Raw genomic sequence first — 10,965 nt, 5'->3', positions numbered from 1 at the left:
GATCCTTAAATATTGTCCAGTGTGTAAGGTCAGTGTGCGGAGGGTTAGGAGCGGAGAGGGCTGATTTTTCTTAAAGGGGCAGATCAGGGGAAGGCTGTGATGGTGCCGGCAGAGAGGAGGGGGCAGAGATAAGTGGTCTGAGGAAGAGGATAGGACAAAAAAAAAAAAAAAAAAAAAAAAGAAAAAAAAAAAAAAAAAAAAAAAGACCAAACCAGCCCGATGATGATGAATACATTGGAAAGTTTTTTTGGCCCTGGTGAGGGTGTCAGATTGAATGCTCTGTGCGCATGTGCGAAGGTGTCCAAACTGACAATGCTGGGGAGATGAAGATAGTGTGTAGCTGCTTCTGGGCTCAAGGAGGAGGAGAGGAATCCACACGCCGACACGATGAGATCCAAGGCGAGGGCGAGAAAACTGCCCAAAAGTAGGTCCTTTCTCTCCTTTCTTCCGCGTACCGGCGGCGGGGCCGGGGGCACGGAGCCGGGCCGGGGGCTGCCCGGGGCTGAGCCCCTCTCGCCCTCCCCGCGGCGGCCGCAGCCCCGCAGCCCGCCCGCCCCTGGGCGCGGGTCCCCCCGCGCTGCCCCGCGCCGCTCCGCGCTGCCCCGCGCCGCTCCGCGCTACGGCGGGCACGGCGGGCGGTGCGGGGCCGGGGGAGAAAAGCGAAAGTTAGCTGGAAGTTGACGAAAGGGGATAGCGAGCAACTTTTTTTTTTTTTTTTTTTTTTTTTTTTTTTTTTTTTTTTTGAGTCGTTCCAAGTCTTGTGAAATAATATTCCCGGGTCCTGAAATAGTGGGCGCTAGAGGTCTGCGTTTGGCATCTGCCGGCGGGAGCCGAGAGACGGAGCGCTGGAGGGGGGAGAGAGACAGGCAGAGACGGCGAGGGGGGGGGGGAAGTGGGAGAAACCCTTCTGGTCTCGGGAACAATTATCGAGGAGAGGGAAGGAAGAGAATTTGTAGCAAAAATGGATCCGCTCTCAGTGAGGGGCTTTGGAGTCGCAGGTCCAGAGGGAAGATCCTGAAGGCAGCTCGGGTGTCCCAGCTGGGGGTTAAGAAGGTCTGGGGGAGGGGAGTGTGGGGGAGTGTCTTTAATTTTTAATTTTTTAAAATTTACTTGGGGGTGGAATTGAAGCTCATAAGTCTCGCGCAGCTTTTTCCCTCCGTCTTCCAGCGGACCCTCTCCCGTTCTTTCTTTCTTTCGAGTCATTTTTAGACTGGATTTTCCGAAGAGGAGAGTGTGGCTTTTGTAGGGAAGAGCGGGTCCTCTCTGCCCCCGCTCCCGCAGAGTCCCGCTGCAAAGGCTCGGGATGGTTCCTCGGTGATTCCCTGTTAGGTTCCGGTGGCAGCGCAGGATCCCGGAGCCCGGGCAGCCTATCTGCCCTACTATTATTACTAGTATTATTAGTATTATTATGATTATCATTATTATTATCATTATTACTACTACTACGACTGCTACTACTACTACTATTATTTAGTTTCTGTTTCGCTCTTTCTCTGTGCGAAATATCTGGAGCTGCAGAAGTTCCAGCTCAGTCTGTGCCCCGCTGGAAACTCCGCTAGTAGCGCTCGGAGGAGGCTCGGGCGAGCAGCGGCTCCCGGTCCGGCTCCCTCGCGTGGGATTGCACGGGAGCTTCCCGGTGGACCTGTGGTCGTTCAGAGCCGGGCGTGGGGCGGGAGGATCCCCCCAGGTGAGGGGATCCCCCCAGGTGATGGAGGCAGCCCCCTGCAAACCCCTTCGGGGTTCAGCTTCTCCCAGCGGCCGCCGAGGGGTCACGGGCGCTCCAGCGCTCCCACACGCGGGCTCCGAGGTTGGTTTTTGTCATTCAAGTTCGTTGTTTCGGAGCCTTTCCACGCCGCCAAGGTCAGCTGGCAGGGCTGGTGCCCTGGGATGAGCCGCAGTCGCCCCTTCCCGGGGAGGACACCCCCGTTCCTGGAGACCCCTCTCCAGACCCAGCGCGGCTCCTGGGGCCAGTTTTCCTGACAAAGTCGCTTTGTCGCCGGGTTTGTCGCCGGCCCCGAGCTCCGGCCGCCGTTCTTGTTTTCCGGCAGCCACGCAGCAGCCCCAGGCCCCGCGGTTTACCTTGGTGTCGCGACATTTCCCACCGCGCTCCAGAAAGGTCCCCCTGTCCCCAAAGTGTGTCCCTGTGTCCCCCGAGAACCTCCCTCGGCTCTGCGAGCACCAGCGCTGCTCAGGGCGGGATGGGTCACTCTTTACGTTGTCAACATTGTCACCCCATGGCTGGGGCGTTATTCGGGAAGTTCTTTGAATTAATCCAAGGATTTTATTTTACTTTATTTTATTTTTTCAATAAACACTCGTTTTGAGCGTCCCTGTTCAAATAATAACTTTTTTAAAAGTCGCCATTTATTGTTTTAGATTGTTAAAGTGAGGAATGATTTTCAGAGCTCTCTTGTCTGGAAAAGCAAAGTTCAATGGTTAAATAAGGTGGAACATTTCACTATGACCTTTTACTTTTATATTCCTTTTTTTCTCTTTTTTTTTTTTTTTAATTGTTTTTTTTTCCCCCTAGCCTCTCTTTTTTTTTTCTTTTTACTTCTTGAAAAAGCCACGGTTTTTTTGCAGATGTTTCCCAGCGGGTTCACTGCGGGTTTTTACAGATGTGTCCCCGGCGAGTGCGATGCGGATCCGCGAGTGGAACCCTCCACACTCCCCCCATGAGCTCTCAGCGAGCTCCTGCAGCTTAAGGGCTAAAAGGTTTTCCGTGCCTGTATATCTCAAGAGCTCGGGGAAGAGCTGGGAGCTCCGCGGCCGGGAGCGAGCCCTTCCCGGCGGCCGGAGCTGCGGCAGCGGCCGCGAAGTGGCTGCGAACACGCCCGGAAGCGCCTGCTCGGAGGCTGAGCCCTGATTAAAATCAGGTGTTTAATACAATACAAGGCCCAACGGTTTATGGGGTTTCAGCCGAGGATTTTTTAGGGATCACAGTTCAAAACAGTAGTCCAGAGCTAAGGTTTCAATATCCCAGGAGTATTTATTTGCCAAACAGATTAAACACGGACACGAGTGTGGGATCTCTCTGTATTTTCCGCGGCGAGGTAGCGACAACTTCTTTCACCGCACGGGCCCCCGCAGGTCCCTTTCCAGCTCGTGCTCCAGCCCCGGGGGCTGCTGCGGGTGCTGGGAAAACCCGCACGGCCCCGGAGCGCGGCCGCCGAGCCGTGCGAGGCAGTGGCATGCGGGGCTTTAAAAACGCGCTGTGCTGGAGAATTTCATTTCATTGGACAATATTTTAAGCAGATCTGAGACTCCGCTGGGAATTCGACTGTATTACCTGCCTGGGAAAGGGGGCGAACGCGTGTGCGCTGGGGTGGGAGCGGAATTCTCGGCAATTTCAGTCCCACTCACACCGGGAGAGCGGCAGGTACCGGGGGCAGCGGAGTTGAGCCGGAGCCGGGAGTGGTTATCATTCGCTTTGTGACTCCCGGCCGGGCTGGGAGCCTTTAGAAATGGCTGTAAATCAAAAGACGAGGCTCTCTCAGGGTGCTGGGAGGCGCAGCAGCCCCGGGGGTGTCAGCACCCAGGTGAACGCTGCCCCCCATCCCCCGCAGGGCCGGGCTGCCCGCGGCTCCGGGGGCTCGACCACCCGCAGCCCCGAAGGGGATCAGCGGGACGGGCAGGTAGAAGGCCACGCCGTGTCCCCGGCTCCAAGGGCCTCGTCCTTCCGAGAGAAAATAAAATCTGTGTGAGTGGGGAGAAGGTTCCGCAGCAGCCGGGGGTCTCGCTGCTGTTGGCAGAGAGAGGATGCAGAGGAGGTGAATAACACAGGACCTGGGGGCTGCACGCTTAAAGCAAACTCGTTTCCTTTCGAAATCCCTGACTTTCTGAGTACAGATACAACACCAAGTTACACACGGCTGGGCAGGATCGCAGGCTCTTAAATAAATGCTCGTGCTGGCAAACGGTGGTTGATATTTCTGCAGCTCCGTTTCCTTTTCACTGTTAGGAACAGGACCGAGGCACACTTCGGAGACGGAGTTTTCAGGCAGGTCTGGGTGCATCCTCCGGGCAGGCTGGATTGACAGGAAAACGGTTGTGAATCCAGCCCCGCCGTGCCCAGCGCCGGTTCCTCGGTTTCAGGCTTCGCCTTCTTGGACAGAACAGGCTCCCCGTTTACTGATATTTTATTAACTTTATTTTAATTAAGACTGATGAGACAGTGAAGGGAAAAGGGAGAGGGAGAGGAGAGAACACGGAGCTGGAGCGTAAGCGCCACTTCCCGGAGCATGGCTCCGTTTGTGCTCTCACAGACGCTTCCAAAGCTGCAACGCACGGAGGATAAAATTTATGGCGCTTCCGGGCGTTTAGATTTTTTTCCCGTCTCCAAAGCTCTCCTTCTGCCCTGTCCCTACCCAGAGCCCCGAGCCCCGAGGGGAGCGGAGGGAGGCAGCGAGCGGCCGTGCTGTGCCCGGCCCTGTCCCCTGCCCTCGGTGACCGGGACGTCCCCAAAGCTCTCCCGAGCCGCTGCCGCGGAAACCCGCGCAGGTGCGGGGCCGCCACCGCCGGGTCCCCGCTGTGCCTGGGTCCCCTCTGTCCTGCCCCGGATCTGTTCAATTAGGCAATTAGGGATGCTGGGCAGGGAAGGGGGGGGTGGGTGATCCGCTAATTAAGGTGGTGCGTAATTAGCGCTTCAACAAAAATCGCCGAGGATTTGAGATCACTTTACTCTTAATTTCCTTTTCTTTCCCCTCTAAATTCTACAAATACAATGTATCAATTTCCCTACTCGTCCCGCGTGGGTTATTTGGGAAAAAGCATAGAGGGAACAACTGCAGGGCACATCCTCTCCTTGGCCTGGGCAGGGACTTGGCAAACGGGGGCACCGAGCTGGAGCTGTGACGAGGGGCACTGGCTGCTCTCACCCGCAGAACAGCAGGTCCGAGGTGCCAAAGTGCTGCAGGAGACGCAGGGATCGGGGGTCCGGGTCTGGCCCTCGCTCCCGGCAGCGCTCGTGGGTGTCCGAGCAGCTCGGATGAGGTGCGTGTGATGTCCATCCGCGTGTATTCGCATCACGGGGCACTGGCGTGTCTGCAGAGAAATACAAGTTTATAAAGTGCGTCAGAGAAAGGCACGTTAATCCAATTTCACCGAATTCCCGGTTTCACTGAATTCCCGTTTGCTGTAAAACCCCCGTGCCGGTGCAAGACGTGTCTGTGCAGAAGAGTTTGTCTGTCGGGCTGGCAGCGCACATACAAAGGTCTCGCAACACTCAATAAAATCACAGCTACTGTATGGTCACGAACCAGAATGTTCTGTGCAGAAATCGCAATGAATCTGTATTTTAAAACACTTCCTCGAACACCTAAACCTGCTTCATTTTTAGGCTTTGCACTGGGACGGCTGTGTGGGTTCAGGGATAGAAGGTCTTTAATGAGCTGGGGGGATAAAAATAAAACCAGCGTTTTCCTGAGGGCTGCTATTAAAAATACCTGGGGAAGACATTGAGGTCGGGAAGAGCACGGAACTGCCCTTCTGTCCGATGTTCATCCACGGGTTAGCGGGACCAGAGAGCCCCGAAAGGAGCAGGATGGGGAAGGGCCGGCCGGGATGAAGCGCAGCGCACCTGAAGCGCGCACAGTCCCCGCTCCCTCGCAGGCAAAAGGCAAGGCCGGAGCTTGGATTTCACACCACGGCAGCGCTGTAATTCATCGCCGCCGCTCGCTGGAATGATAGCCCGGCTCCTCGGGCGGCTGGGAGCGTTCCACGAGCGGGGAATTCTGCCGGAATTCTCCGGCCCCGCTGCGCCGGGTTCCACCTGCTCGCCGGGCTATGGGCTCCGATCCCCGAAGGGAGTGCCACGGGAATCTCCCGTGCCGCAGGGAAATCGCCTCTCCAGGAGCGGCTGCGCTCATTCGTGTTTGCAAAGCAGCCGGAGATTCTCGCAAGGAAAGGCCCTGTTGAGTGAGAAGTGTTATTATTGTGATTATGGCTATGATTATTACGGCTTATGTGTTTTATAAAAGCTCTGTGCTATTTAATACGGTGCTTTAAAGACAAAGGCCTGAGAAGTTTGCAAACATGAAGGAGGTGAGGCTCAGGAGCCACCTGGATGGTGGGGAATGAGTTGTTATCCTCCGGCAGGGCTGGGGAAGAGAGGAGGTGTGTGCAGTGACTCGTGCAGGATCCCTGCCTGCTCCCGGTGACAGGATGAGGAGGAGAATCTATATTTCTCAGGACTGCTTTTGCCCTTCTAACTGTAAAATTTACATTCTCTATGTTTATCATTATTTCCCCCTCTTGTTGCATTTAAATTTCTGCTGTGTGAAATTGTTTATTGGAAGAAAAACCTGCATTTCCAACCCAGATCCTTTCTGTGGCACAGGGCTGATGGCACCTGGGATTGTTTGTGCCCTCCGTGGGCCAGGACAAGCTCAGGGTTTGTTTCCACAACTTGCTGGCTCTCCCTTATTACTGGATGTTTATTTTTCCCCACAGTTAGAAATTATTTAAATGACAAACTTGAGCGACTCCTAACATTAACGGGAAACATCCAAATCTTGGCTGAATAATGATTTTTTCATGCCTGTTTCCTAAAAGATATCATTCATCCAAGGGGGGCAAGAGCCTAGCACATCAATAAATGCATGTCCACAGTGTGTGTCTGCAGCTGGGGATGGACACATCTGAAGGGGATGTGCAAACACATTTGTTTCACTCCGGGTAACAGCCTGTTGATATGGCATCCCCCTCCAAAATTCCTGCTGGGCTTTCTGATCTTAAATACACCCTTTTTTTTTTCCTCTTTCCTTATTTTTTTTTCTTTTTTTCTTTTTTTCTGGAGGAATTTCAGGTCATGGATGTTGGAGTGGAAAAGATCTACGACCTTATTATTTCTTTTATTTTCCTAATGGATTTTCATGCATCAGCGCTACCTCCTCACGGCTGTTTATTTTCATTTTTATTGCAGTTGGGTTTGAGTTGTGCAGAGTCCACATCCGTAACGGGGTGTCCCTGTCCCAAGGAGGATTTCTTTCTCCTCTTCCTTCCCTGAGTGATGGCATCTTCTTTGCTAATAAAAATGAAATATGGCTTTCATCCCTGCACTAAGTGTGCATCATGCTTCTCAGTGCTCATACCCTGAATAAGGAGATCTTTTATCTGTGTTTTTTGTTTGTTTTTTCTTCTGTAATTGGGAAGAAATTTCCCTGCAGCAAGGGATGTCTTGGTGGATAGGTGTGGAAAATGAACTTCTTTTCCATGGATTTAAGTGCTTCTCTGTGCAGAGGTGTGCAGGATAGTGGGAGGAAGGAATGTTTCTATTCAGAGGGTGACTGAACTTTCATCACATGCCTAAAAGAGGTGTTTTACTCAAATTTATAAAAAATAACTAATAAGATGGGGTGTTCTGTACCACTGAACCCACTTTTGTGCTGCAAACAAGGCCACTGGTCTTCTTGGGGAGACATTTGCCAGGTGAAAATGGACTGAGACAGCCAAATTATTTCCAGTAGGCCACAGAATAATGCTCCCATCACGGTAAATCTTGGTCTGCACCGAGCTGGTGTGGAAAGACTTTGTCTTCTCTCTGCCATTCCCTTTTTGTAATTATATTAGGGACAAGAGTGGGGCTGGCTGCACCGCAGCCCTCCCGAAAGCAGGGGCTGCACAGGCGCTGGGGGTGAAGCGTCAGCCCAAGAGAAACCAGGTGCTGATTTATTTTTGCCTCAATAGTTTTACATCTTTCAGGTGTTTTGCTTTAAGGTCCGGTTTGGGAGGTGGTGGGATTTTTTATTTTATTTTATTTTTTTTTTTCTGCTCTGTTATTCTTGGCTTGGGAACTCTCCCAGCAGAGCCCTGAGACACAATGCCCTGGCCTTAGCTATTGGGATCAATTTAGCCATCATTACCAGATAACGCTGTCAGCCCGTTTGAGATCCGTATTCGTTTAATAGTTAATGTTCTGGACAAAATACAGAGGGGTGGGGAGAAGTCAAACTGCCCTGAATGCTCTGCTTATTTTATATCCACTATAACTATTTTTGTCCATGAAAATTGGCTTAATTATATCAATGGAATGTTTCTTTTTCAATTCTGTAGGCAATTAGTCCATCTTGCTGGCTGCAATTTATTTTAATAAAAAAATAAACCAGTGGCGTGTTCAGTTCCTCATCCCCTGGGGACAAATGCGATTGGTGTGTTTAATTTCATTAACTACAATGCGGCCTACTGGAAAAATGTATAAAATCAGCTTTATACAGCTTAAACACTGGCATTTGAAACAAATCATTACTGCATTAGCTGTCACCCTGGTAATTCTAGAATCCAAGACAAAAATATTATAGCTGTTTTTATAACCCTCTGCAAATACACTGTTAAAATAATTTGTAATCATTTTTTAAACATGGCCTGATGTTTTCAGTTAAAATATCTTATCACCACCAGAGAAGGTTGGCTATTCATTATCGCGTGGAGGCTTTATCGAATGATTCATGGATTGCTTCCCTAGCAGAAAATCCCCTCCTGTCTGCCTCCAGCTCCCTGGTTTGGAGATGGACTCTCAGCACTCAGGATTTTTTTGAATCAAATTGGTGTTACTCCAGTTGTAATCCCAGTTTTGGGAGGGCAAGTGCAAGGAGCAGTTTTGTCAGCAGTGCAGATGAGGAATATTCAAAAATTCAGCATCATTTCCACCACCGGCTCCCCACCTACAGCTTTTCTTTCCAAGAGACCCAGTGGGGAAGATCCTAAACCAGCTCTGGGTGTTCCTTTGGGCTCTGAGGTGGGAGGGAAGAGCTGAGGCTGTGCCCATCCCACTCTGTGTTCCAAAATCAGCCCTCACTCCTGGTTCTGTGAGGTTCAGCCCAGCACAGCTCATCCGAACCCAAAAACTCCACACACTCACATCCTGGTACTTGGGTTCACACTGTACCCTCCCTCACTCCACCAGGGTATTTTTCAGATACAGCCACAGTCCAGCCACAAAACTGCTCTCTTTGATTTTTAAATGAATCTTCTCCCTGTGTAAGAGCACCCAGGGCTGGTTTGAGAGATGTGTAACCAGTGACCAAGGCCAGGTATAGCACCCGTGCCTGATCTGAGCCTAAGCTGGTAAAACTCAGGGTTTCTTTTTTAAATGAGAGGCCAGATCCCTGAGTCATGTAAATCAGCATCAACATCAGTGAACCTAATTTTCACCAGCTGAGGACACAGCCCCAGAGATTTGTGTGCACGTGCATAATAAAATGCACAAATATGGGTCTATAACTGCTTTAAGGGGGTTCACTTTCAGCGGCTGCAGATCAATATCTGATGCAGAAATGCAGTTTGGCTCGGGTTGGTTTTTCTCTTTAACTTAAGGAAAGATCAATTCTTTAACCTCAGCATTTTTTAGACAGATTGTTGTTTTCTGAAGTGGCAAGGACTTCCTTTCCAGGGGAGTAATCCACAGAGGATGGGCCACACTGGACATGAGCCATCTGCTCCCTTGCACGCACTCAGCTTTATTTATTTCTTCTCCCTTCCCCTGCTGTCATAACCAGTAGTTCATTTTCTTTCCCTATCTTTAACTTTACAGCAGCGGCACCTTGTTGGAAGTGATACCAATTTATTGTTTTATTGGTGTGGCAGGGCAGGGGGAAAAATCAGCTTTATTTCCTACTCGGTATGAAATCACTTCAGGGGGACTAAAGAAGCCCAGGGCAGTTTCTCTCCTCAGTCTGGAGGGCACAGAGCTGTGCCAATGACTGTGGAGGGTTGGGATTGGGATCACAGCTCTCTGTTGGTTGCCTGGGCTCTGTGGGGTGTCAGGAAAGCTGCAGGATGAGGGGGGAAAAAGACTTTCCCATCATTGCCACAGAATAGCTTTACCTGAGTTTAGGCACAGGATTGGGCTGGGACCAGCTCCAGGCAAGGACTGGCCCCCAGCTCCAGGGCTATGTTAGCAGAAGTGTTTCTTCTCTTTCTTTGGGGTCAGGATTTGTTGGCTTGAAAGAAATGCAGGAAGTTTGACCTGAAGTTTTGCTCTGAACTTGGAAAAGTTGCAGAATGGAGCAGTGTTGGAATGGGGGAAGCTCCTGTGCCCTGTTATTACAACAAAACCAACTTGGAGCACACTGAAACAACATTACCTGTTCCAGGATGAAGGAAAAGCAGGAATTTGGCATTTCACTGAGCTGACAAAGTAACTTTCCCAGCTTAAAAAATAATTTACCCTCAGCTGCTCCATCTGTGAAATGGGAGGGATGTACTCACTGTGATTTCTGGACCAGCAGTGTCTCATTAATCACCTTCGGGTTGGTCCAGTTCCCACCAAGGTCCTTGGGATGATTTTGTTGAATTTGCTGCACCAGATTTCTCCCTTTTTTTTTTTTTTCCCCAAGTTTCATATTTGGCTTAAAATCCTTCATTCCATCTCAGACACTAATAAAAAAAAGGATTTTGTTTACTTGTAGTCTGGCATTTTCTTTTCTTTCAGGACAGTGTTTAGTGGTTTTTATTTCATGGCAAATGGACCTTTTGGGCTCAATCATGTAAATGAATTTTTAAATGGCTGTGCTGTGAGTTCATGTAGTATAAAATCGCTCCACCATTTATTTTTTCTGTTTATAGAAAAGGACTGTTTTCATTTTATATTTTATTGCCTCAATGTGAAATAAAGAACCTGAACAACTTGCGAGTGATCATATATTTTATTTCAGAATTATCACATAGGGATAAAATAAATTTCAATCCCTACATAGCACAATAGGCAGATTTAAAAGGAGTTGATGCCTCGTGGAGAACTTTGAAAAGCCCTTTGCTCAGCAACAGTTCTGCTCATGTATCCCATATAGGAGAATAAAACCAAATCTTGGTTACTTTGGGAGTTCTTAAACATTTCCTGCTAGAATCCCCTGCAAGTCTTTATCCAGGGAAAGTTTAGGACAGAATTTGTTCTTTTGTCCTCTGTTCCTGATAGTGCTTATCAGGGAGGGGTTTTCTCAGGTGAGCCTGCAGGAAATCCAAGTTATC

General features: G+C 50.1%; 1 protein-coding gene across 2 annotated transcripts in view; it reads left to right on the top strand.

Moving 5' to 3' along the window:
* Positions 1 to 320: 320 nt before the first annotated feature.
* PRDM16 (PR/SET domain 16) overlaps positions 321 to 10,965 on the top strand; it is a 282,440-nt gene continuing 271,795 nt past the window's right edge. For both annotated transcript variants that reach the window (XM_088066579.1, XM_088066578.1), the window contains exon 1: positions 321 to 424. In XM_088066579.1, coding sequence (XP_087922705.1) covers positions 388 to 424 — 37 coding nt within the window. In that variant the 5' untranslated portion in view covers positions 321 to 387. The remainder of the gene's footprint in view (positions 425 to 10,965) is intronic.

This window comes from Pseudopodoces humilis, chromosome 24 (assembly GCF_049639895.1).
Source record: "Pseudopodoces humilis isolate 2021_Gansu_Grassland_sample_001 chromosome 24, ASM4963989v1, whole genome shotgun sequence".
In the NCBI taxonomy this organism is placed as follows: Eukaryota; Metazoa; Chordata; class Aves; order Passeriformes; family Paridae; genus Pseudopodoces; species Pseudopodoces humilis.
Note: the sequence above shows the minus strand (reverse complement) of the source record. Positions and strands in the feature narration are given on the sequence as shown.